Source organism: Pelodiscus sinensis, chromosome 25 (assembly GCF_052426305.1).
Source record: "Pelodiscus sinensis isolate ZL-2025 chromosome 25, ASM5242630v1, whole genome shotgun sequence".
NCBI classification, from domain to species: domain Eukaryota; kingdom Metazoa; phylum Chordata; order Testudines; family Trionychidae; genus Pelodiscus; species Pelodiscus sinensis.
Genome location: NC_143076.1, coordinates 7,103,174 through 7,130,629, shown reverse-complemented (window position 1 = coordinate 7,130,629; position 27,456 = coordinate 7,103,174). Strand labels below are relative to the sequence as shown.

The 27,456-nt window shown below is 53.5% G+C and overlaps 1 protein-coding gene across 5 annotated transcripts in view; it reads left to right on the top strand.

Annotated features, from left to right (window-relative positions):
• The window catches only part of LOC102451467 (neurotrimin), a 740,339-nt gene that overhangs the window by 687,710 nt on the left and 25,173 nt on the right, over positions 1-27,456 (top strand). For all 5 annotated transcript variants that reach the window (XM_075909354.2, XM_075909355.2, XM_075909353.2 and 2 more), the window contains 3 exons: positions 18,969-19,103; positions 21,514-21,634; positions 25,737-25,888. In XM_075909354.2, the coding sequence (XP_075765469.1) occupies positions 18,969-19,103; positions 21,514-21,634; positions 25,737-25,888 (408 nt within the window). The remainder of the gene's footprint in view (positions 1-18,968; positions 19,104-21,513; positions 21,635-25,736; positions 25,889-27,456) is intronic.

Below are 27,456 nucleotides of genomic sequence, written 5' to 3'. Positions count from 1 at the left end.
ACCCTAGGGTCTTCCCTTCCCCCGGCTCTTTGATTGTTTCCTGCCCCCATTTCCCTTCTGCGCCCCTGGTTTGGCTCCTGGCGCTCGTGTTTGATGGAGCGACTCAGGGCCAGATCTGGGGGAAGAGGAAATGGAGCTTGCAATGGTCCCATCCTCCATGTCGCTTCCAGGTTACTTTAATTTATCGCTATCGCCCAGGATGCTCCGGCCACGCCCGCTTTTTCAGGGGGCGGAGCCAGGACTAGGGTGAGGACGTGGCTGCTTCTTTCTGGGCCGCTGCTGTGGTGTTGAGGGTGAGTCTTAGAGCGGATGTAAGGGCCGGACCAACCGTCCTGTCGTTTAACAGCCGCAGCACCGATGAATCTCAGTTTGGCCCCAGGGGGCTCTTGAGCTCCTGTGCTCGGCAAAGGACTTAGCCTCCCTGCCAGACCTGCCAGCAGAGAGGGCCAGCTGGTGCCGACCGCGGTGGAGATTTGGGAGGTGGGTTCATGCCCCATTGCAGGACAGGCTGAGACCTGCCCAGCTCATTTCAGCCACCCCCCCAACCAGCTGATAAGTGGCAAGCACATATGGCCCCTATTGCCTGTTATCTGTCCTGTCCCTGCCTCTCCCCTTCATCCTCCACCCTTCTCCAGCACCCTTATGACCTCTCATTCCTGGCTGTCAGCTTCAGGCAATCTGTGTGTGATGCTACTGACTACCTGCAGAGAACGCCGCCCCTCACCCCAAGCCCGGGGGGAGCAGCGAGGGGTGAAGTCTCAGACACACCTCATTCCCCGTCCTTTGCAGATGCCCTTGGGTATGTCTACACTACCCTCCTAATTCGAAATAGGAGGGTAATGTAGTCATACCGCAATTGCAAATGAAGCCCGGGATTTGAATTTCCCGGGCTTCATTTGCATAAAGCCGGCCGGCGCCATTTTTAAATGCCGGCAGTTCGAACCCCGTGCCGCGCGGCTACACGCGGCACGGAGTAGCTAGTTCGGATTAGGCTTCCTAATCCGAACTAGCTGTACTCCTCATTCCGCGCTATATGTAGCTGCAGGTAGCACGGAGGCAGCCCTGTCCTCTCTGTGCATCTCTTCATAGAGCGGTGATTCCCAGTACAGGGTCGCAGCCGGAGCTCCCTGCGGGAAGTGGGGGAGCCCCCCGGCAGCTGTGTGGGGTGCTCCCCGGGGGGGCGGGGACTCTGAAAAGATATAATTATTGGATTTTGGGTACAGATGACTTTTCCCCAACTGAGTCACAAGAAAAAAAGTTTGAAACTCCCTGTTACAGAGCATTCCCTGTGAACACAGGCCACCCCTCTCGGTAGGGTCGTCTGGGTACACTCCAGTCATCCCCAGCATGGTTCAGCCTTGCTGTATAGACAGAAGCAAGTCGTGCTTTCCCACAGTTCAGGATCCTGCTGCTGCCTTGCTCGGGGGACAGGTCCAGCGGTGGTTTGGTTCCTTCCACTCTATAAGGTGTGTTTGATTGAAGTTGTACCCCGCTTCCCCTGAAGGCTTGTTCCCCCAGCTCAGACAGGGCCCAGTCGAGTACAGGTAGGCAGTGTGGACATTCAGCTATGCCGGAGGAAAGGGTGGCATTTTGGTTAAGAAATAAGGCAAGGACACTGGAGCACTTGGGGCTGTGCCTGGCTCTGCCACTCACTTACTCTATCACCTTTGATGGATCACTTAATCTCCACCTCAGCCCCCCCCCCCCATTTTTAAAATAGCGACACTACTTCTCTTCCTCGTAACTGGATAAATTCATTAGGCCTCAGACCCTAAGGCGATGAGCACCATAGAGAAGCAAAAATAACAACTGTGTGCTTGTGGGTGCACATACTTTGGATTTATCTGGGTGCTTTTCATCACTAGACCTCACAGCCTTTTACAAGGGCGGTCAGTGTCATTAGCCCTATTTTACAGATGGGGAAACTGAGGCACAACAGCAAAACTTTAGCCACATGGTGGCAGAGTCCGGAAGAAAGCTGAGTTCCATGCTGGCTTCTTTCATGCCCAATGCCCAGGACCACACTTTCCCTGGAGAGAAACGCGTCCGCAGAATGATGAGTGTTGTTAGGCACAGAAGTACCTCTCCGGACATGAACAGGAAGGCAGGCAGGACTGTATATTTCTGTGTGCACAGGGCTCTGAGGGCAGGAACAAGGTTTCTGCTGATTTACCTAGGTGCCTTGCTAATTGCTCCATTGCATCCACTTGTGTTCTGCTTGGCTTCTCTGCCTGACAGCCTAAGTTATCATCCGCTCTCTCAGCGGCAGCGCGGCTCTCGCCAGCTGCTGACTGTGCACCGGCAGCTCCCAAAACCCACCCTCCTTCCAGGATGCACTGGGATCAACGCCGCTACCTGTCGAGTCCCTACGTGCAGGCCATTAGAGCTTGCACTGGAAGGACAGAACCGCGGATATGCATGCTCAGGTGACTCAAACACTGGCCCCAGGCACTGTGCAGCTACATCACAGGCTGGCTGCAATAGCAGGTTATTGCTTCTGCTGGCCCTCTCCAGCCATGAAGTTCAGCTAAGTCCTCGTGTAACACCGATAGGCGGAACCGAGCCTGGGACCTCTAGGTACTTAGTGCATGAACCTCTGCTGCATGACCTGCAAGCCAGCTGCCTCTCAGCTAAGGCTGTAGAGCACTCTCATGCTCTCTGTAAGTGGTCTTGGGGGGAGCGTGCCATACCCCGAAGGTGTGTGGGTCACACTTAGTCACTTGTGCAGTGGGTTTGGTGGAGTCTCGTGCTAGTGAATAATTGTGCACACCTCACGAGAAAACACCAGGAGCCTGGCAGCATTTCAGGAAAGCAGGAATAGCCAGTGTGGTGCTGCTAGGCAGAAGGAGCAAGACACGAGAAGTCATTCTTCCGCTCTACTCTGCGCTCATTAGCCTCAGTTGGAGTATTGTTTCCAGTTCTGGGCACCGCATTTCAAGAAAGATGTGGAGAAATTGGAGAGGGTCCAGAGAAGAGCAACGAGAATGATGAAAGGTCTAGAGACCATGAGCTATGAGGGAAGGCTGAAGGAATTGGGCTTGTTTAGTTTGGAAAGGAGAAGACTGAGAGGGGACATGAGAGCAGTTTTCAGGTATCTAAAAGGGTGTCACAAGGAGGAGGGAGACAAATTGTTCTTCCTGGCCTCAGAGGACAGGACAAGAAGCAATGGGGTTAAACTGTAGCAAGGGAGGTTTAGGTTGGACATTAGGAAAAAGTTCCTGCCTGTCAGGGTGGTCAAACACTGGAATAAATTGCCCTGGGAGGTTGTGGAATCCCCATCTCTGGAGATATTTAAGAGCAGGTTAGATAAATGTCTATCAGGGATGGTCTAGACAGTACTGGGTCCTGCCATGAGGGCAGGGGACTGGACTCAATGACCTCCCGAGATCCCTTCCAGCCCTAGGTTTTTATGATGGGCAGAGTGGTAGGGAGGAGCCAGGAGTGCCCTTGCAGGTTCTAGTTGCATTGTTGGCAGCGTTGTTTGCAGTGTTGTGCCCATCAGGTCTGGGATGGGGCAGAGCAAGGAGGCGCCCGGTGCTGGTGTAGCAGGTCACTTTAGGATGCTCAGAAAAAGTTAAAACGTAATCCCAACTCTACGTATAAAATGCTGGGGACTAAATTAGCTGTTGCCACTCCAGAGAGAGATCTCGGAGTCAGTGTGGATAGTTCTCTGTGTGCAGCGGCCATCAAAAAAGCAAACCGCATGTTGGGAATCATTAAGAAGGGGCTAGAGAATAAGAGAGAGAACATCTTATTGCCTCTATATAAATCCATGGTACGCCCACAGCTTGAATACTGCCTGCAGATGTGGTCGCCTCATCTCCAAACAGATACTTTGGCACTGGAAAAAGTTCAGAAAAGCACAAGAAAATTGATGAGAGACATGAGAAGAGATTAATGGGATTGGAATTTTTCAGTTTGACTAAAGGAGCATATGACAGAGGTCTATAAAATCATCACTGGTGTGGAGAAAGTGAATAAAGAAGAGTAATTTACTCCTTCCCACAACCCCGGGACTAGGGGTCACCAAATGAAATTAATAAGTAGGCAGTTTAAAACAAACAGAAAGAAGTACTTCTGTACACAATGCACAGTCAACCTGTGGAACTCCTTGCCAGAGGATGTTGTGAAGGCCAAGACTATAATAGGGTTCGAAAAAGAACTAGATAAGTTCAGGGACAATAGATCTGCTCCCTTCCCCTTCCTGGTCTAAGAATGGTCAGTGACTGTACCCCAGTAATGACTGAAAGTTACTCGGACACTGTGGGGTGGGATGAGGGTTGGAAACACTCAGGAAACTTAGGATCAATAGCTGGGAGAAGACGGGGAGGGATGGACGGGTAGGCGGGTAGATAGGTAAGCAGATGGATAGCTATAAAGGCCGTCCTCACTTTAAGTGCAAGATACGTTCCGAAAAACTTGGACTTTTAGCGAAACAGCTTAAAGCAGGGAATTATTTTCCTGCGGCTGACTTCCATTTGTGCAAATTGGGAGGGGGAGGTCTGCGATTTAAGAGCGGGGCATGGGAGGACTTGTAACACATCAGTTCCTAGAAGCATCGATGACTTTAGTGCGGGCGGGACAGTATAGTGTGGACACCCTGTATAGGTAGGCAGATAGATGGGCAGACAGACAGGGGAGCTGACAGCCATGCCAGGCCTCCGGAAAGGTAGGGGGGCTGGCTCCATGCTCCCAGAAGGGGCAGGGCCTCAGGTGGAAGGGGCGGGGCCAGAGGCAGCCAGCTCTCAGGAGTGCACCGCGCTGTCCCCCCGCAGACCGGAGAGCCACCCGGAGCATGCGGCGTGGTGTTCCAGCAGTGATTTAAAGGGCGTGGGGCTCTGGGAACCTCTGCTGCTACAGTAGCCGAATCCCGGGGCAGTTGCCCCCCATCAGCGGGCCTGTGGCTAGGTAAATGGTGCTTCTGAAGAGACCTGTACTCAGCTAATGAAACGTCGGCCCCTGACGCTACTGCCCCGGTGCATGAGAAATAAGGGCAGGTATCTGGCCAGGCTGCCGGGCTTGCCTTGCGATGCTCTTGCTGCCCCAGGATGGAAAGGGGCAAAGTGGGGCTCGCTACCCTGGTTAAAGCAAGAGTCTCCTGTGCACTTACCTAATGGAGGGGGGCTATGTTTTCGATATAACTTAGCTCTTAATGGCTCCATTTTCTGGCCTGTGTAATATCTTTATCTTTATTATTATTATTATTATTAATAATAATAATTAATAATCAGTGCCAGCTGTTCCTGCTTTCTGGCTCCCAAGGAGACCAGGGAGCTTAATATTAATTCTTGTAATAGCTCAGCTCCTAACTGTGCTCAAGTGGAGGCATCCTTTAAAAGTTAACAAAGTGGATTCATCAAGGAAAAAGGGAAGCAGGCAGGTAATGAGGGGAGGGAACTCTCAACGCTTCTACCGGGAATTCGCCGTTCCACATTAACAGGCTGTTCGCTGCCTCTCCTTCCCTTCCCACCCCCTTCTGGGACGTTCGAGAGAGGGGAGCGCTGGATTTGGAAGCTGTCCGGCGGGTGTGCAGAGAACCTCTCTTGCACACACTGCCCTGCCGATCAGCCTCGCCTGTAGCTTGTGTAATGGTCGGTGGGCTCCGTGGGCCAGAAAAAGCACCTGTTGTGTTGTGGGGTTTGTACTGGAGCTGTGCCGGCCACAGTCAGTGGAGGGAAGGGGAATATTTGTACAGATCTGTCCCGTGAGCCACCCCGCAAGCCCCTGCTCTAGGGACATTCGAAGAGGGGGTCTTCTGTATCTAAACCCAAGCCCCCTGATTCGCCACTGCATTACTCCGGCTTCCCACCGCTGGAATGTCACTGCCTTCCAGGGCGTCGCGCTGGCGTGGCCGTGGAAAGATGCCGCAGGCCAAAGAGCGAGATTAGCCTCTCTGCAGTAGGGCCGACAGGAGACCTATGACTGAAGCATCACTCGAGCTCCCGAAACACGGCCTGAGTGGGCTGTCAACCGTGTCCACAGCTGTGCTCCATCTCTACGCAGGGGCGATCTTCACCCGAAGACGCACCTGTGCCACCTCTCATGCTGGCCTGCACATCTCTCCGTGTAAATAACTCTGCTTTCTCTTTCTAATGGCCCTGTGAGACATTTGCAGCCGCAATTTACATGTGCCTGCTGGTGTTTCTTACCACAGCGTGATCTGGGCTTGCAGATTGTGTTTGCTTAACCCCAGCTCTGCTCCCCGGGTCCAGTCTATTTGTTTCTCCATTCCTGGCAGTCACTAATGAATGAGATTTGTCCAGATATCAACAAGACTTCCCATTATAAATAGGCAGAAATGCAGAGGCCACAGAGCAGAGTGCGTTAGCAATTATTCTCAATCTGTGCCTTTCTCGTTAGACGGATGCATTGGCTGCTGTTATCCAGCAGGGGATGCTCTAGCGAAGGAGCCGTGAAACCCCACTTTAATGGGGGTGTCTAGGGAGGGGAAGCAGGTAGATGAATTTTCAGCTTTTCGGAAGTAGAATGTTGACTGATTTTGTACCACGCTCATTCTGAATGGTCTCCGCGGCCGTGGGGCTGCACAGACTTTGTGGTTTATGACTTTGGGCTTGTCTACACTGGCAAGTGACTGCGCTGAACCTTTCTCCCTCGGGGGGGGGGGGGTGAGAAATCACACCCTGAGCGCAGCACGTTTCAGCGCGGTAGCTGGCCAGTGGAAGGCTGGATCCCACACGCCTCGTGGAAGTGGTTTTCCTAATGCGCTGGGGAAGCAGGGGACCACACTGCCACGTGCAAGCTGTGACAGCGCCTCCAAGCTGCGAGTGTTGGCAAAGCCTTTACGTACGGCTCCTCTGGCCATCAAAACTGGGTCTCCTTTTAAAAACCCCAGACCCAGCGGCAACCTGCTCTTTGGAAAGGCTTCCTATGCACTTTTGCTTTACGGTGTTAAAAAGGGAAAGTGATGAAGTATTATGGTTTAAGAGGTGACTGTACTTTTTCTCACACACACACACACACACACACACACACACACACACACACACACTTTTTTTTAGTCTATTTACTGCCGCGTGGCAGTGCCAATAGATCATCCACGGCATTGTGTGGGAAGAGGAACTCAGTCAGAGCTTAAGATCTGTATACTTAAACAAAAACAAATAAAAAGCAGGCCGGGGGGGGGGGGTAATGATGCAGATCCCCCATGCTGTTGTGTACCTTGTGTTGTCCTTTACACGCAATGACTGGGTCATGCTGCCTGTTCAGAAAGGCGCAGTTTTGAACTCACTTGGCTGCTGGCTGATGGAGGGGCAGGATGGAGAAAGTGGGCTCCTCTGTGCACAGAAATGATCCCGGGATATTTTTCTCATTAATAAAAAAACCGTCGGGGCTGCAGATTGAATTGTTTCTCTGCTGTGTGGAGGACCCAAGCACCACAGCATGGTGCTAAGCCACAAGAAACTGCTCACGAACAGTAAGAGTAACTGACCTTCTAGGTTAATTGTTTTAAGCCAAATAAAAATCAAAGAGTCAACGAAAGAACAGAGATATTGGACAGCAAATTAGATTTCTCAAATGCCTCAATAATTCCCACTGTTGTTAATATTGTGGTAACTAATGATGGATGAGCAGCACTGTGGTGTAATGCAGTTGTTCCCAGCCTTTTTTCTACTGTGGACCGGTAGACTCGTTCAAAATCTTTTGGCGGACCGGCATGGAAACGTGACTATTCGTTATGAGAATTCATTAATTTGCATATTCAAGCCGCACCATCCCAGAGCCTGCGTGAAGCAGGACTACGCCGGCCCGGGAGCTAACCCAGCTGCGGCTCTCCATTTTAAATGTAATAGGTGCCCCTGCGGGCTCTTACAACAGGTTGGACCTCCCTAGTTCGGCACCCTGGGGACCTGACCCATCCTGAATGAGGGAATCTGCCGGATAAGGTGAAGAAAGATGTGGAGAAATTGGAAAGGGTACAGAGAAGAGCGACAAGAATGACGAAAGGTCTAGAGAACATGACCTATGAAGCCAGGCTTCATGAACTGGGCTTGTTTAGTTTGGAAAAAAGAAGATTAAGGGGGGACATGATAGCGGTTTGCAAGTATCTAAAAGGGTGTCACAAGGAGGAAGGAGAAAATTTGTTCCTCTTGGTTTCTGAGGACAGGACAAGGAGTAATGGGCTTAAAGTGCAGCAGGGGAGGTTTAGATTGGACATTAGGAAAAAATTCCTAACTGTCAGGGTGGTCAAATATTGGAATAAATTGCCAAGGGAGGTGGTGGAATCTCCCTCTCTGGAGATATTTAAGAACAGGTTAGATAGACATCTGTCAGGGATGGTGTAGACGGAGCTTGGTCCTGCCTTGAGGGTGGGGGGCTGGACTCGATGACCTCTCGAGGTCCCTTCCAGTCCTATGATTCTAAGTCCCTGCCACTGGCTCCCAGAATGCTCCAGTCCCTGAGGCCAGCTCCACTCTGGCCTCACCACCCCTAGTTCTAGCCTGCAGGACTTGCACTTGGGCTCCAGCCACTGGGGCTCCCCGGGGATGGAGCTCCCAGGCCGCTGTGGCCCCATTTCTCCCCTGCCCAGCTGGAAATCCCCAGGAACGGGCCTTGCTGGCTGCCCCACTTCTGCTGCGCTCCGCCGGCGATCCCTGGGAACGAGGCTTCCCGGCTGCCCCTCTTTTGCCACTGGCTGCCTTTCCCGTCCAGGGCCCCTTGGAGATGGGGCTCACCAGCCCCGCTGCTGCCGAGGGAGCTACCCCTACTGCGGCATTCAGTTTGTGTCGGCTCTGCAGCGTGCTGCGACCTGTTAGCCAGCAGTTCCTGGCCCAGCACCGGTGGTTGGGAACCACTGGTCCAATGGAGACACTCAGGAAACTTGGGATCCGCTCTCACTGTTTGACCTCGTCGGGGCCTCCGCTCCCCCACCTACACTTTCCTTCTCTTGTGGGGATGGGAAGCTTTTTGGGGCATGGACTTTTTCTCACGGCGTATTAGAGATGTTAGAGTCTGACCGATGAATTGGTTAATGCTATTTAAGCTTTATACTGCAGTGTCCACCGCATGGGTAAGCGTGTACCCACTAAGATTTTTAATGACTTATTAAATGAGTTTTAACGTCCCTACCACGTGTGCATACAGCATCTGGCAGAGGGACACAGGAAGCCAGACTTGCAGGCTCTGAACAGGCAAAAGCAAGGGCCGGACTACAGCGCAAGAACTGTATGTCCGCACTTAGCTTTATCTCTGGCCCACCTCTGTTGGCTCGTGACACCTGGATTGTTTGGAGAAGGATCTGGTCTTGGATTCCCATGCCCTTTGGGGGTCACCCCTCTGTCGGTGTCTCATCCTGCACTTATCTCCAGCGTCCGCGCTCTCAGCGCACAGAACTTGGGAGCTTCTGTCTGGGGAAGGCTGAGCCCCACCATTAATGCAACAAAGTCTGTCGCGTGCTGAGGAACCAGAGAGGAGCGCGCTTATAACGAGCTCAAACCACACGCTAGCACTGTGGCTCCCTGCACTCCAATGGCTAATTCGTTTGGCAGGAGAGCCAATAAGGTACATGCTCACGAAGCGACTTCCCTGCACTCAGAGAAAGGTCTTTTGTTAATTAGGAAGTGGTTCATTATCTTTGCTTTGCAGGAACTGGAGGGAAATGTGCACCCGCAGTATCTGAAGGCCACCGGCTGTGTCCTTCCTTTATCAGCAGGCAACGCCGTGCTACTGAGAAGCCAATTCTAGGTCAGCCGTAAACGGGAGGGCCTTTTTGCAGCACACACTACGGCGCAACCCGTGGCATATAAACGTGTGATTTTTATGGCTCCGAGGCCTATTGATTTTGGGGTAAGCCTTCGTTGCTTGTCCTTCGGTTGTGCTAGCTACTGGTGGGCTCAGCAGTTTTAGCAGCACACTGGTCCGATGGGGATTCCAGCCTTGGACCTCAGAAGTGTGCGGATGTTAGCAATTCATCATAGTGCCGAGGCGTCGGAGATGACGTCAGCGTGCAGCGGCTCGCCTCCGCTCTATGTTCTGGGATGGGCCCTGAGCAGCAGACCGTGCACTGCGGGGCAGGTTTGTGGCTGGTGTGTGCATGCTAGTTATAGTCGTCTTGGGGGCAGGGCTGGGGGAAGGGAGCAGGGACAGGAGATGCGGCGGGAAACCGAAGGAGGGGCCATGCGTCCATTGCCCTGCATGCATACTCACCTCACAGAAATGCAAATGAGCTTTTTAACGAATAACATACAGAGAGAGGCAGCTCAGAGGGGTGTGCCCTGTCGGTGTCTGCGTGTTCACTCCGTGTGTCTGCACACGTGTGTGCACAAAGGAGGCAAACCTGCCCCCTCCCACAAGGCAGGGGAAGAGGCTGAGGCATGGATTTGGTGTTTGTGTTGTACAAAGGGGGAAACCTATGATAGGGACAAGGTTCTTGTACGGGGCAGAGCTGGGGGGGGCTCGCTGAGGGGGGTCATCAGGTAGGGCGTGGGGCTGGAGGATGCACTGCTGATCCTATGGTCCCTCTCCCACAGAGGTTGAAGCAGTGTGGAGGATTCCCCTCCACGTAGACTCACAGTTCCCAGTCCCCAGGTGAGTTGCAGCGCCTGGGAAGATGGCCGGGGCGGGGGGCCCTTTCGCCACCCAGAGAGTGTTCCACACACTGCACACGCCCACCTGAAAACATGCCAGCACATCCGCCAGCCTGTGGGAATGCGGGTCTACTCCTGGGTACGTGGCCACGTTCTCCTCTGGGCCGGGAATGCCGGCCTGTCTTCCGAGCCCATGTGTGCATTCGTGTCTACGCCGGCGTGGGGGCGGAAGGGGGGGCCTTATACTCTAATGACTGAGACATGGGGGTGGGGCGGAGAAAGAGAGGGAGAGCCAACCTCGTGGGCAATGCTCTGCCAATGTCTCTGAGCAGATCACTGTTCCGAGGCTGCCGCGATGGATGCTCTGATGGTTGCTGCAAGAAATGGCGCGAGAAGGGGCGTGTGCGAGAGCAAGCGCCGGCAATGCGCCTATTTTCCACACTCACACACGTAACCACGCGTGAGATGTGACCAGCCACCCACCTCCACCCATAACTTACTTGGATGGCAATGCCGCCCCCAGACACACACAGCAGCAGCATCGTTAACGTGGGAAGGTGCTTCTCCGAGCCACATCGCCCCAGGCGAGAGGAGACACAGGAAAGCCGCACGCCTCGGTGTCCTCTCCTCTCCCCAGGCCCAGCAGCCGAGTACACCATCTCCCTTGGGGGCCGGCGAGCCGTCCCCCTCACCGCTGGCGCTCAATCCCAGAAACAGCTGTCCAGAGCTAATTTATTTCCTAATGCTGCGGCAATGTTAATTTATAAATTACACTGGTAATTCGAGCTATTATTAATTTCAGATGGTGTAGGGCAAGCCTAATTAAAATATGACACCAATTGCCACACATATGTACCAAGGACTACCGTTTAAAATTAATAGGAATATTAAGTGTGACACTGGTCTCAGAGATGCTTTGCACAGTAATTATAGGAGCCCGGCTGCTGGAGATCTGATAACGCCGATAGAGAGATTTCAAAGAAATAAATACAAAAATCCCACTCGTTCTGTTCAGGGCCATTAAAAAAAGCTGCTGCTTTTTTTTCTTCTTCTTCTTCCTTCAAGGTCAAACACTTTTTCTTGTGAACCAGGGCAGAGGCACGGCACTAAGGGAAGCGCCACAGGAATAGCCTGAATATTTCTTTTTAATACAAAGTACTTATAAACACAGGGTCAGGGCACAGCCAGTGCCAAGACACAGCAGGGCCACCTGGGCGGCAGTCCCGGCTTGCTGGCTAAGATGCTTTGGGGAGGTTTGGGACATTGAATCAGAGAATCGTAGGCTTGTAAGAGACCCCAGGAGTCATCAAGTCCAGCCCCCTGCCCAAAACAGGGCCAACCCCAACTCAGTCATCCCCGCCAGGGCTTGGTCAAGCTGGGACGTAAAAACCTCTAGGGATGGAAATTCCACCCCCTCCCTAGGGACCCATCCCAGCGCTTCCCCACCCTCCTAGGGAAATAGTTTTTCCTAATATTCAACCTAGACCTCCCCCACTGCCACTTGAGCCCATTGCTCCTTGTTCTGCCATCTGCCCCCACTGAGAACAGCCTCTCTCCAGCCTCTTTGGAACCTCCCTTCAGGAAGTTGCAGGCTGCTCTCAAATCCCCCCTCGCTCTTCTCTTCTGCAGACTAAAGCCCAAATCCCTCAGTCAGCCTCTCCTCACAGGCCATGCGCTCCAGCCTCCGAATCATTTTGGTCGCCCTCCGCTGGACCCTCTCCAACGCATCCACATCCTTTCTATAGTGGGGAGCCCAGAACTGGACACAATACTCCAGAGGTGGCCGACATGTCTGGGAGACGACCTAGGAAGTGGGGTTTGTGTTTTGGCCTGAGTCAATACGCAAGCATGATGTTTGGGGTGCCTGGGTGGAAGGGGCTGTGGGTGCCACATGGCCCGTGTCATACTGTCCATCAGGGAACAGAGCTGAATGTTCACTCCTGGCCTGTGCACGTGCGTGAGACGCTGTCTGTGACGCTGTCATTGCCCAGGTAGGAGCGGGGTTTTTTTTGCATGAACAACAGGTCTTTATGGTTCTGCTCCTCCCGACAATTTAGCTTTTGTCTTTTGGCTGCCCTGCCAGTTCCCTCTCCTGACTGCCAGTAGCCCGGTGTCCTTCTCCATAGCCTCTTCATTCCCATCTGTGTCCTTGCCGTAGCTGGGAGCTAGCGCAGCATGAGAATGGGGTGGGCGCCTGATCCCCTCCCCCCACTTGCCAACGCTGGGGATGTGTGTGTGCCCTGTGCAGGCTGTGAGCCAACACTAGCAGTCGCCTTGGGCCAGCTCCGAACTCTGCCTTGCAGTGGGGCTGACAGCTTGGCCAGGCCCCTGGGCAAGGCGGGAGGGGCAGAGCTGGGGCTAGGCAGCCTTTACCTTAGTGCTGCCCGGATCATGCTGAACGGCACTCCAGCGGCGATTTAAAGGGCCAGGGCTCCCTTTATTCCCTCCCCCCAGCCTGCTACCTGGTAGTGCTGTAGGGCATCAACACACACTGCAATCTCTTTGGAGCACGAGGAAGGAGCTTTGCCCTGATTGCCTGCAGGGGTTTCTGATTGTGCTCTTACTGGGTGGCCGGTGGAATCCCTCTGCCCCAAATACCTCTGCTAGGAGCTCTTTTTCTGTTTGGGCACGCTCCTCTTCAGCCTCTGGAATAAGAGACCAGCTGCCCCTGCCAAAGAGTCACCCCCGTGTTTTTTCTCCTCTGGATTGTCCTGCAATCTCAATTGCTCTTCCGGCTCGTAGTGCCTCAGGAGAGGGGCATGTGTCATCCTTTGTTTGGCAGTGTCCTAAGCTTGCTGTTGGGGACCTTCCCAGTCCTGCTCACCATCCAGCCTTGAGAGCTGACCCGTGGGTTTGGCTACTGCCGCCAGGGGGGGACAGAAGTTGGTCAGCAAAATTATTCCTGTGACACGCTATGCCCTTTCCATAGTCCCTGGAGCTGGTACGTCTCTGACTGTCTTCTGCTTTCGGAGATGCGCCATCAGTCCCTCAGCTGGGATCAAACATCCAGTACAGGTCCCCTTGCTTCCCGGTTGAGGTTTTTTAACTTTTTTCCCTGCATCACTGGTGAAAAGCTTCTTGTTTTCTGCTACCATGTCATGCAGTGACTGTGTCACTGCTCCATTCCCCTCCTTCCAGCACTTGGGCAAGTTTTCTTTGGAACGGCTCTGGGGCTGGGTTTATGCCCCTCGGCGTGCACAGCCATCCGTGGCAACCAAATGGGGTTGCATACTGGACTCTTTATCTGGACTTAGGTGCCGAAACTCACCTCACAGACCAGAAGGAATCTGGCTTTGGGACATTCTGGGAGGGTGTTAGCAATCATGGGGCATCTTTTCAATACTCACTTGAAAGCTTTGGGCCGAAGCAGATGCATAATTTGCCTGATAACTTCTTTCCCACTGCCATAGCACTTACCCGCTCTGGACTGGCCTCTGTGCTCACTTCTGCTCCGAAGATGGTCAGGCACCCTGTGCACTGGAACACCTAGGGCCTCTGTGGCTTTGCTTCATGGGAAACACACAGATTCCACTGCCAGGTCTAGTTCTAGTTGCAGCTTTCTGCCAAGGCGGCCATTGTCTTTGCAAACATTCCCACGTGCGTTTGAAACGGTCTCCGTTGTTCAGGGGACGCCCCGCGTGTGCACTGAACAACGGAGACCGTTTCAAACCTGATCAGATCCCTGGCTTGCATGGCCATACTTACCAAGAGGACGATGCAGGGCTTACCCTCTATCGCCGCAAATGTGAGCTCTTGTATTTTGGACTGAACGATTCACCCGACATTGCTGGGCTCTTCAACTCAACTCAGTTTTGTTTTTCTTTATCTAAGTCATTGCTCTGGGATGGGGATGGGGATGGGGATGGGGATGGGGATGGGGATGGGGAGGAGGGATCAAGGTGCAGGCTGCCCCAGGGAGAAAGGACAACCCCAGGCCTCTCTCACTGCAGCAGCGTGGGGTCAGGTGAGACGCACTTCTCTGTGGCCACTGCAGCTCCAGCAAGCACAGCGGGGGGAGAGGTGCTTGTCCCCCAACTGTGGGACAGGCACACAGACAAATTCTCTGAAAATATGTAGTAGATAGCTGTCACTTTCTCCACCCCTGCCCCTGGCTGGCCCAGTGGGGTTATAGCTGTGCCGGTCCCCATCTGTGGCCCCTTGCTGTTCCCCAGTGGTCGTTCTGCAGTATAACTCCCTCCTGCCTGACCCCTCCCTTTCCATTTTATGAGAAACAATCAAATTGCAGGCACATCCCATTGTCCTGGCACAACCAAACCCAGACCTTGCTTTAAGTTAGGATAAGAGGAATCTGTACATCGAATTTGGTGGTCCTAGTTCTTACCATTTGGGATTTCTTGAACAGACTCACAGATGGACAGGCAGACACACATTTCTAAAATATACGGTAAGGTTGGTTGTTAGGAGCTTCCATTTTCCTATGGACTGCATTGTGCTCTCCTGGTAACATTATTTGCCTGCAATTGCTCTTTGTAATGCAAGTGTCTGAGTCCAATTCACCCTCAACAAATAGCAGAATGATAGACATGTAGGACAGGACGGCATTTCAATAGGTCATCGCACTCAGTCCTTTGCAGTGAGGCAGGAATAAATGTTATCTAGACCATCCCTGACAGGTGGTTGTCTAACCTGTTCTTAACACTTCCAATGACAGAGATTCCGTAATCACCGTAGGTAATTTGTTCCGGTGCTTAACGACCCTTACAGTTAGGAAGCTTTTCCTCATGTCTAAACAATCTCCCTCACTGCAATTTAAGCCCATTACTTTTTGTCCTTTCCTCAGTGGATAAGGAGACCAATTTATCACCCTCCTCTTTAGAGCAACTTCTACATTCCTGAAGACTGTTATCATGGCCTCCCTCAGTCTTCTCTTCTCCAGACTAAACAAAACCAGTTTTTTCAGTCTTTCCTAGGAGGTCATGTTTCTAAACCTTTCATCTTTTTTTTTTTTTTTTTTTTTGTCACTCTCCTCTGGACTACGTCCAATTTGTCCGCATTTTTCTCAAAGTGTGGGACGCAGAACTAGACGCCGTAGTCTGGTTGAGGGGAGCAGTGCTGAGGGAAATGGGGAAAAAAAACCTGTCGTGTCTCGCTTCCCAATGCTCATGCTAATATATCCCACAATGATGTTTGCTTCTTTTTTTGGCAACAGTGATACATGCCTGGTGTGTATTTAGTTTGTGGCCTACTGTAACCCGCAGAGCCTTTTTTGCAGTATTCCTTCCTAGGCAGCGGTTTCCCATTTCGCGTCCGTTCAGTCGAATGGAGTACTTTCCGTTTGTTCTGCTTCAACTCCATCCTATTTCTTTCAAACCATTTCTCCAGTTTGTTGAGCTCAGACTGAATGTTAGGCCTCCAAAGTTCTTACAACCCCTCCCAGCTCAGTATCATCCACAGATTTCATAAGTGTTTTCTCTAGGCCCTTGCCCAAATCGGGTAGGAAGATATTGAATAGCACTGGCCCCAAGATAGCTCCCAGCAGGTTCCCCGTCGATATGCCCTTCCAGCTTGTCTGTGAACCATCGATAATTACTTTCTGAGTATGGCTTTCCAGACAGCTTTCCAATGATTTTCCAGTCATGTTGCAGGAGGCCCTGCTAGCCAAATGAAATGGAACAGGGTGTTTCCCTGTTAACATGGTTGCTTACATGGAAGTTGAAATGGTCCCTTGTTGTCTTTCTGTCCCAGTAGCCTGAACCTCAGACAACAGGAGATAGACATGATGTCATTGCTATTGCCTGATGCGCCGTGCTTCTCTCTGACAAGTCTGAGCACATCTTTCGGAGCGCCGCTTCTGCTCTTGCACACGCTACGAGAATGGGCCAGCTTGCCCCCCTGCCTTGCAATGTTATCCTAGGGCAGGGCACGTCTCCGTTACCTGCTGCTGCTGTCTCCTTCAGTGAAGGCAGCTCAGCAACCTTAGATTGCTTTCTGGAGTAGCACTCGTGCAGAGGGTGGTCCCAAATGATCAGTGTTCCCGATAAACAGCACGCGAGGGCAGCCACCCCAGAGAGATTCAAATGCCGCCCTGTTGATTAGCAGAGCACCCACTGCTGGCAGCATGGGTTTCTTTTGGTGGTGCACCTCTGTGCATGCCTCTGTGCACATAACAAAATTTATTCTGCACCTGGATGGATAAAAGTTAGTGGGAACATTGAGGGAGACTATCCTGTTTCAAATTAGGGAGACTGTGAAGTCTGCAAGATTACATGTCACATCCAGTGTGTAAAAGGCAGTAATATCGGGGTCTATCCCCTCCCCTATGACTTGGTCTGTAGTGAAAACGTGCGTTGCTCCACAGTTTCCTTCTGCTTTGGGGAACAGTAGTTCTTCAGGGCACCGAGAAGTTCTGTGAGGTTTGGGGCAGTGGTGAGTGGTGGATGCTACAGGCCTGTCTGCTTTGTTCCCCAATGAGGTAACATGAGCAGGTTCCTTTCCCGCTGTCATTGCCCCCGCATGGCCAGGTCAGTGTACAATTGCAGTCCCTCCATGGGATCCATTGCAGGACCAGGTTCTTGTCTGCCAGGGTTTGGAGAAGGTGGGTACCTTCCTGGTCCAGGGTGGAGATTATGGACTTTATTCAGTGGGCAGACCAGGGAGACTGTTAGTGCTCGTCAGGGTGGAAGCTCTCCCGCAGGGCCTCCTGGATACTGACAGCCCCCCGATGGACCTCCCGGATGGCAGCCTGCAGAAAGTGAAGCCAGGCTCGCAGCAACGCATCCACAAGAAGCACCAGAGTGTCAAGGGGCAGCTGTGGCTCCATGTTGCAGAGTGCTGTGGTGTCCCGAGTGAGGGCAATCACAGCACGCAGAGACAAAATGCTTTGCTGTCCCTCAGCGAGGTAGGCAAGCAAGCAGGGAAACCTGAGAACCAGCTGTCCGAGGGGGGGGGGAGGTCTCTTTAAGCACAGGCCTCAGATAACCTCAGGCAGCAGCCACACAAAGTAACTCCTGACCTGATGTCCTGCTGGACCTGGTTCTGGGTGGCCTTAAATGTGATTCAGCATCCTATCAGTGTGGATGCACTATTTCAAAAGAGCAACAAGCTATTTCAAAATGCATTTTATGTGTAGACGCACTATTTTGAAATGAGCTATAGTGTAGACATACCCTGGGGGTTACATCTGTAGTGTAGACATGCCCTGGGGGGGTTTCAGACCCAGCTCTGTGGCTCAGACACTGCAGGGAACTCCCAGCTCCAATGCTGCCACTGGGATTTGATAACCAGGAGGGAAGTGGACCACAGGTTAAGCTGAAGTGGAACTTATTACATTCTGGGTGCTGCTCTGCCCCTACGTTGCTGCCAGTCTGATCCCCCCCGTTCCTTGTTTTTCTGGAGCCCTGCAGGGAACATGGGCCTCCTGGCTTCAGTCCCACCGACCATGTTACCCAGCTGGGGAGCCCCTGGCACGCTGGTAGGGACTGTACCAAATCAAAGCCCTCCAGAGAGCACCGTGCCTATTCAGGCTAAATCTCCAGGCCATTTGGTACTGTCTGAGCTCGCTGGGAAATCTGATCTTGGTTGTCTAGAAGGATACAATAGCATTTTCCTTCTAATTAAGGTAAAGTCAGGGCTGGCATCTTGGGTGACTGCAGTTTTCCTGCCTTCACTCCCCCCGCCCATCACAGCTAATTGTTTATAGTGTCCTGCGCATCCTCTCCCAAAGCCAAGAGCTGACACAGCTGCTACGTTCCACACCAGGGGGTAGTATTTCGGTGCTGGGTGAACTGGTAACGGAATGCAGCCGGGGATGCTTCGGGAAAGGAAGGTGCTTTCCAGTCGTCAGATCGTATGGGTGCCCAGCTGATGGTAAAAGGTCCTGGACCAGGGGAATTGGTTGGCTTGGGGCCCTTCTGACCTGAGCGTTTAGTTACGGAGCTGCAAGCCTGGGGTTTAGACCACATTAGAATGAGCTTCATGCTTTGCTGAGGCAACTTGGGAGCTGAGCCAAAGAGACCCAGCTCCCCTTGTACAGATCCAACAGGAAGAATCTTGTGTGCAGTGGGTGCCCGAATCCTCTTGGCAGGTGAGCTCCTCGGGATTGCAGGCCAGGGACCTCGCTAGTGCGGGAGAGAATCAGCTATGTCCATCCCGGAAGGGAATGCGGGCATGCTGAGCGGGCGTCTTCTGCACATGGGTTGCCCTGGGACGCGGTTACACCTGGCTCTGCGATTCCTTCTCACACCGTGGCCGGTCTGCAGCGCTTGATTTTCTCTCTTGCATCAGACAAGAGAAAGGGGCAAAGAGGGGTCTGGGAGAAGGAGGTCACATTAAGTGCTGTGTCAGGAAATCCTGCTGGCCTGTCGAGCAGCTGCAGGGCCAGCTGCCTTGCCACATGCCCAGCTGTTAACCCAGCTGTGGTGCTGCTCCCTAGCCTGTGTCTCCTTCTCCTTCTGGCCCCTGCAGCAGTGGGGTTCGTGAGCGAGGACGAGTACCTGGAGATCACCGGCATCACCAGGGAGCAGTCGGGCGAGTACGAGTGCAGCGCGTCCAATGATGTGGCAGCGCCCGTCGTCCAGAGAGTGAAAGTCACCGTCAACTGTGAGTACGCTCGGGTGCCCGCGCGGTTAACAGAGAGCGGGTGGCTGGCAAAGAAGGGGGGCCCCACGTGACGCCACGGGGAAGGGGAAGAACGTTGTCCCTTCACACTCGGCCTGCATCGCCGCTGCCCCAAGAGAAGGTGCATGGGCCGGGAAGGGTGTGGCTGGGCAGCCGACTTTGGGTGTCTGCAAGTGGTCAGGAAGGGCTGTGGGGGAGCTGGTGGTGTCTGTGGGGGAGAAAGGGAGAGGGGAGGGCTGGGTGTGTCCGTGCACGAGGGTGGGAGTGTTTGCACGGAGGCTGGGAGAAGGCAGGGCTGGGCTGGGGGCATCCCTGCTAGGGATGTAAGGGTGTGTCTACACTACCATCCTAGTTCGAACTAGGAGGGTAATGTAGGCAACCGGAGTTGCAAATGAAGCCCGGGATTTGAATTTCCCGGGCTTCATTTGCATATTGCCGGGCGCCGCCATTTTAAAATGTCTGCTAGTTCGGACTCCGTGCCCGCGGCTACACGCGGCACGAACTAGATAGTTCGGACTAGGCTTCCTATTCTGAATTACCAGTACATCTCGTTCCACGAGGAGTAACGTTAGTTCGGAATAGGAAGCCTAATCCGAACTACCTAGTTCGTGCCGCATGTAGCTGCGGGCACGGAGTCCGAACTAGCGGACATTTAAAAATGGCGGCACCCGGCAATATGCAAATGAAGCCCGGGAAATTCAAATCCCGGGCTTCATTTGCAACTCCGGTTGCCTACATTAACCATCCTAGTTCGAACTAGGGTGGTAGTGTAGACACACCCTAATAGTGTAGTCAATTAACTGATAAGCAAACGCTTATCGTTGGCCAGGGGAGGGCAGTTGGCACAGGGACCTTCTGCCTGTAGTGGATGAATTTGGTGCAGACCATGAGGGAGGGAGGGAGGGAGGGATTGCTGAGGCCACAGGGGGAAACCCTCACACACACCCTTGAAAGGACATTTTTTAGCAGGCTGGCCTGCCCCCGTTGCGGCTCTGCATTTGAAGTGTATTAGGAGCCAGGTGGGCAGGCAGCCCGGCTCAGTTCCAGTGCGTGCTGGTCCAGGAGCTCAGCTTCCGCCCCCACACAGGGGCTGCTGCCACCCGACGCTGCTGCCTCTGGATCTGAGGCAGCAGCACAGAGCAACAGGCAGCCGGTCCACAAGGGGAGCTGGTTTTTAAACTGGCTCCCCTTGCAGACCAACTTCTGCCTGCCACCCCACTCTACTGCCTCTGATAGAGAGGCAGCAGCACAGAGTGGCAGGGGGCTCCTCGGGAGTGGGGCCGGAGCGCACTGGCTGCCAGCCCTGCCCCCAGGGGCTACAGAATAGTCAAATAACTGATAAGAATTTGTGAGGTTAACCAACTATTCAAGTAACCGATATTTCACACCCCTTGTCCCTGCAGGGTCCTGAGGGTTTCTGTGCAGGAGGTTTCGGGGGGCGGGGGGAGGCTGGGATGTGTTTTGCAAGGAGCTGGAGGCAAGTGCAGAGTGGGCTGGGAAGGGGCACGTCTGTTTTCTTAGCACATATGGTTTTGCCCGGTAGTTTGGTGTTTAAATTCCTTCCCTCTCCTGTCTCCCCCGCCCCCGCTTCCCCCCGCCCTCTCTCTGGCGTGCACAGGGCTCTCACAGCCCACGGGGAGATGCCGTGCTGACAGCCCCTGGGGACATGGGAAGTGAGCAGCAAGTGGGAATTTAAAACCAAATAATGAGCAGAAATGCTGCTGCAAAAAGAGCGGGGGCAGGAAACTCAGCCCTCCTGCATCCCGCTCTCCTGTGCACGCAGCATGTGCATTCAGACCCACACAGGCACAGCCGCACAACTGCCGTGCACGTCCACGTCCACCCGCTGTGGTGAGCACCTGTGCTCCAGAAGCGTTCGTGCATGTGCGTGTGCTCCCAGTCCGGCACGAGCAAACGTGTGCGTGCGCTCACCAGCACGGGCCCCTGCGCTCGCACGGAGACACAGGCTGGCTCACACAGGTGCACACGCAGTCCCGTGCCCAAAGGAACACCCCGGCGAGCAGTGGAGACGCCAGCAGCTCCGATAAGCACGTCTGTTGAACTGGGGCGAACAGACGGAAGGAGCCGTGCTGGCCAGAGACGCAGCATGGAGGTTGGGGGCACTCCCTTGCCATCTGCCCGAACACTGGGAGCGCAGCCCCTTGCGGGCCTGTAAACAGCCCTTGAGTGGCAGGAACTGGGCACTGGCTCGGGAAACTGGCCTCCTGTTGGCCCGGGGAGGGCAGCTGGCACAGGGACCTTCTTCCTCTAGCGGCTGAATTTGGCGCCGAGCACGAGGCGGGGAGGAAAGAAGGGCTTGCCGGACGGAGGCAGAGAGGGGGGGATTGCTGAGGCCACCAGGAGAAACCCTCACGCCCTGCTGTCCCTGCAGACCCGCCGTACATTTCGGACGCCAAGAGCACCGGGGTGCCCGTGGGGCAGAAGGGCATTCTTCAGTGCGAAGCCTCCGCTGTGCCCGCGGCAGAGTTCCAGTGGTTCAAAGACGACAAAAGGTAGGTGGAGCAGCGGGGGTTGGGGCAGAGGGGGACACCCCGCAATCCCTGAGATCAGCCGGAAGGGCCTCAAAGGTAGCATCCACCCCAGCAAGAAAACAATCTTCTGCTGTTCCCAGGGGATTTAGGTGCATTGTCTCCTGGGCTGTCTCTCCTTTGCATTCCACTCACCTTTCACAAAGCAGGGTGGTAGAGTCTGCACTTGGACTGTGGAGCCCGTTAGCCCTGGAGTCAGTGGGGGACAGGAACAGGCGTCAGCGACCTCACTTCACCCGGCTTTTGGGACCAGCCCTGCAGGAGAAAAGAGGGGGATGGAGGTAGGGAACAGACGGCTTGGCTGTTGCGCGAGGGGGCCAGGATATCCGTTGTGATTGGCTGAAGATCCCCCAATGGCAAAAAGAACCTTAAGAACACCATCAAGGAAGGAGCAGGGAACGTGGTCAGCCCCATTTCAGGCAGGGGAAACAATAATTAAATGCTGAGCATCCCTCTGCCCCAGATGTTTTCGTTCGTGACTAGGAGAAGAGAGAGGAAACCAGATGCTGAGCCATTTACTCTCCCCAAATGATGTTTATCTCTTTAAAAAGGAGGCTGCTGCAGAAATAGAGAGGCCAACACTCCTAGGAGCAGAGAGTAAAAGACCAACAGCTAATTAGAGACAGGCCCAAGGGGGCGTGTTTAGATCTGGATCCAAACTTGCCCATAGACTGGTAGCATTCAGATCCAGCGGATTCAGCTTATTCGAAATACAGCAGCCAGCAGCTCAATTCTAATCTGGATTCTGAGCCAGATTCCCCCTAGCTTTTTGACTCCGGCTTTTTGTATTGGGCCCAAATCTGCATGAATAATCTGATCTGTGCAGGTCCTGAGCACGTGCATCTCTCGTCCATTCCAACAGGACCTGCCGTCATTGGGCGCATATTAAAATCAGACCATGGATTTGTATTTAAGCCAACTCTGCCTCCACAATATAGAATATCTGACCTCTTAGGCCAGTTTTCCTGCCTGGCAATGGATCTTCTGATCATCATTTTCAATTGGACTCAGGTTGCACCCTGAATTCAGATGTGCATGCCCTATGCTGCGTGTGTAAATGGCATTTGTGGACCTAAAGTGATCCAGGTTACAGAAGTGATCTGAGAGTCAGTTAAACTAGCTTCAGTTCCTGACTGTAAGGCTTTGTCTATACTTACCCAAAGATCGATGCTCTGGAGATCCATCTTCCGGGGTTCAATTTAGCAGGTCTACGAAAGACCCACTAAATCAAACACTGATAGCACCCGCATTGACTCCAGTAATCCATGGGGTTATGAGGAGTTAGAGAAGTTGACAGGAGAATTTCTCCTATCAACTCCCTGCAATGGAGCCACCGCAGAAATTCGATTTAAGGTACGTCAAATCCAGCTACGCTATTCACGTCGCTGACGTTGCGTATCTTGAGTTAAATTTCTCCCTCAATATAGATCTGGCCCGTGTCCTGTTGGATGACCTTGGGGTGAGTCGTGTCTCCTTTTCTCCAAAAAAGTGATTCCCCTCCTTGCTGAGGGTTGTGTGGTCCCTTGCCTGAAAGTGCTGAGAATATAATTGAAAGCACAAATCCAGGCTTTGGGAGTATGTGAAAATGCAGAGCTTTCTTAAGACCAAAGATGCTCCCTCTCCAGCTCCGTTGAAATGGCAGAGTCCTGAGCACTTGGGAATCATGCTCAATAGGAAGTGAAGAAGGATGGTCTGACCTGGGATTTGTGAGACCCGAGTTCATTTCCCACCAATGCCAAGTTTCAGTGGGACCTTGGTCATGTCATTTAGCCTCTCTGTGCTTTACTTCCCCCTCTGCAAAATAGGCCTAACAAGTGCTGCGTGGGGGTGTAGAGGAGATAAATATATTAAAACAGCTGGTGTGATGCTCACATCCTAGGGTAATATATCAGCATAAGATTAGCGCTCTCTTTTTGCAGGGCCCGCACCTGTGGTGAGGTTCGTTTAATTTGTTTTGTGTGTTGAGCATCTCCCAGGACCGGAGAAATGGGTTTGAAATACTAATTGGGGGATATTTTCCCATCCGGCTCAGCATTTTTCAGAAGTCAGCCGTATTACGCCGGCCTTTAAGCCACAAAGATGAATAATATTCATATTCATACGGAAGCCCAACGCCATTGAGAGTTGTCAGTCAAGAGCCAGTCGAGCCGGGGTGGTGGTAGTAACGGGGAGCAGGCAGCCAGGGGGAGGAATTAGCTAGTGAAAAAGACCTGAGCATCTGAAGAAACAGAGATGCTGGGGGAGAGAGGGGGAGGGGTTACGAAGGGATGAAACCAAAAAATCAGGGACTGGCCGACTGGCAATATTACACCACGCTGCACTGAGCCAGGGAGAGGGTGGGCCGATGCAGCCGCGACCCCTCTCCTCAGCTTGCCTGCTTGCTCCCTGCCCTACCCTACGGTACCTGTGGACAGGGCTCTTGTCACTAGGGTTGGGTCCCCAGAGGTAGGTTCCCCAAACTAGGGTTGGGTTCTTATGGCCAAGGCTGCCCTAGAGTTGAGGCCACTATGGGCCTGGTACCCCACCTAGAATGGCAGGGAGGCCTAATCTCAGCACTGCTTTGGCAGTCTGGGGGGAGGGGGAAACAAGTCGGGCTCAAATCGAGGCAAGGATTGAGTTTCAGTCCTTTTCCGGGGCCAGGCCTGACTTGTGCTGGTGTCCTGGGGGAGCTGGGGACAGGCTGAAAGACTCCTTCGCCAGATCGCTCTCTAATCCCCGTCTCCCAGGCAAGCCTCCTTCCTCTTCCGCGTCCCCCTGGTCTTCTCTTCCCTCCGCTGTACCTCAGAGAGTGATGCCAGCTGCTCCCGTCTCTGAGAGTCCCCGCTAGGCTGTGTCAGCCATGCAGCATGACGGCCCGGACCACTTCCTCCCGCTGCAGTTTTCTGCAGCTCCATCCACCTCTCTCCAGGCTCTTCTCTGTGAAAGTCTTTGCAGGCACCAGGCAGCTGAGCGACGTGTCCACAGCTCCACTCGCACTAGACCCAGTCAGGGGTCTGGTCTCTGATGGGCCCCTGAAAGCGGGCCTGGATTTCTCAGCCATGCAGGGCCCAGTGGACACTCTTCTAGGGGTTCCCCAAAGGCCTGGGGGAGAGATAGGTAGAAGGCAGTGTGGGAGAGCTTGTTGGGAGGGTGTGACGGCGCGTTGGGGGTCCCCCGTCTCCTGCACCCTGAAATGGCACAAACAGACTGCACCAGCCGGTGGAATAGAGGAAGTTTATTGCCTCTCCAGGATACAGCACAGCACAGATGGAATCTGGTCACAGAGCTGGGCTAGGATGCCTCAGGCCCCCTTGAGATGGGGGAGACTGGGCCCCTAAACTCCAGCCCCTTTCCCTAGGCTGTCTCCTCCATGCTCCCAGCCCGCAACTAACTCTCTTCCAGCCCTGCCCCCCAGCCAGGGCAGCATTCCACCTTCCTTTGTTCCTCTCCATGGGGGGTGTCTGGCCATACTGGTTTGCATAGTGACTCATCCTGTTTTGCTGGGTCGTGGTACCCACTGCAGCCAGTGGGGGTTACCCCAGAGCCAGCAGCATAGAAACCAGCCAGGTACCCCCACTACGTCACAGTGGGGTGGGAAGGAAACGGTCCCTGGAGTAGGGGGTGAGGACCCCCATTGGGATTACCAGGGCCTTGATTCTGTCATTCTGCGGGACCCATATGGTGATCCTCACCAACTGGGAGCTTTGCAAGCCTGAAGATTTTTCTGCCATTTTAGGTGCTCTGCTTCTCTGAAATGTGTCTTGTTCTAACTCAGCCCCGTGGCCATGTGCTGTCTGGTGGAGAAGGCGTCAGATGGGACTCGGGAGACCTGCTTCTAGTCTCAGCCCTGCTTTTGACCTAGGGCCGTTCATTTCACTCACCCTTTGTTTAGATGGAAGCTCGCTGGGCCAAGACGTGTTGCCTGCTAATTGTCCGGCATGGGGGAGCTCTGATCTCAGGTGGATCCACTAGGTTTTACTGCCATAGGGCTCTGTGCCGGAGGGGTAGTTAGCAGCTCCTTGCTCTGAACATGTCTTTCCTCCCGAAGGCGTTACCATGTGCCTTTCCCCTTCTCCCCATGCTGCAGGCTGGTACAAGGACAGAGAGGAGTGAAAGTTGAGAGCAAAGCCTTCTTCTCCAGGCTCACCTTCTTCAACGTCTCCGAGCAGGATTATGGGAACTACACATGCGTGGCCTCCAACAAGCTAGGCAATACCAACGTCAGCATCATCCTGTACGGTGAGTGGGCCCACTGAGGCAGGATGGGGAGGGGGGAGCAGGGGACTAGAGGGGGCAGGAGGGAAGGAGGCAAGCCCCAGGGGGCTGTTTTTCCTGCCTGTTGCTGGCAGACAGGACCCCTTCAGGTGTGCAGCTGCCACCGGGCAGATATGAACCTGGGACCTCGGGAGCTGAGTATAGGAGCATCTACCCTCTGAGCTAAAAACCAGCTGGCTCCCAGCCCATGCTGCAGAGATCGCTTGATCTTAACTGTTGCTGTGGTCTAGGTACCACTTGCATTGCTCAGTAACCACACTAGGGCTGTGTCTACACGGGCATGATCGTGCGCCAGAAGTGTGCAAATGAGGCTAAGCGTGGAATATCACCGAGCCTCATTTGCATATCTAATGAGCCGCCATTTTCGCGGAAGAGGCTCTTGCGCCAGAAGGAGCTGTCTACACTGCCCCTTCTTGCGCAAGAAAAGCCCTCTTGCGCAATGCCGTTATTCCTGAAAATAATCGGCGTAACGGCATTGCGCAAGAGGGTTTTTCTTGCACAAGAAGGGGCAGTGGAGACAGCTCCTTCTGGTGCAAGAGCCTCTTCTGCAAAAATGGCGGCTCATAAGGTATGCAAACGAGGCTCGGCGATATTCCACGCTTAGCCTCATTTGCATATTTCTCGCGCAACAAGCCGCGAGTGTAGACATAGCCTAGGTGTGTGGGTTACACAGCCTCCATCTGTCGTGAAATGGGGACGTGTGTTTCCCATCTGGTGGGCCTCTGAAGCTGCAGGACGCGGATCACACGTGCTCAGCTGTGATTCCTGGAACAAATTCCTGGAGCGACCAGCCCAGCACCTTTGCAATCCTGAGTGTGTCCACACGTCTCCTTGAGATCCCCTCCTGGGTTTCCTCCTGTCCCTTGTCTCTTGCCTTCTTCGCTTCTCAGAACAGACTCGAGACCCCCTAAATCAGAGCAGCTGCCACTGCCCCCACGATCCCGGGGGGCAGTAAGAGCTGAAGGGCTTTGTGGCAGGGAGCAAGCCTTGTCTGTGCTGAAATAAACCCTCCCACCTCATCGCCCCACACTCCTACTGCACGTTTCATAAGAGCGGGTGTCATTTTGATAGCTTCCTCCACCCCCCGGCATTATATCCCCAAGTTCATGGTACTTCAGTGCTTCAGAACAGCACCAGACTCGGCACCACCAAAAGAAGGCAAAGCAGCCAGTTTGGTTTTGTGTTTTTAGCCTGATCTGAAGGAATCGGGAAGATTGCAAGGAAGTTTGTCCTCGTGAGACTCCCGGCTTCTCCCCTGCCAGTCGGAGCGTTGGGGTGGTTCTGTTAAGGCTGGGAGAAAGCATCCGGTTAGCTAGCTGCTTATTCAAACCACGCCCAGTAAGATCCTCCACCTGGCATGTCTGTCAGGCTTATCCCCTTGTGTCGGTGCTTCTTAGCTCCAGGGGATAAAATACGGCAGTGTTTTTCCTAGAAATAGGCCCAACCCACCGAATCCACTATCCTCATACTAGCCTTGACTATGGCAAGGCCCACAGGTATCCTCGGCCAAGCTTTGCTTCACGGCATGGCAG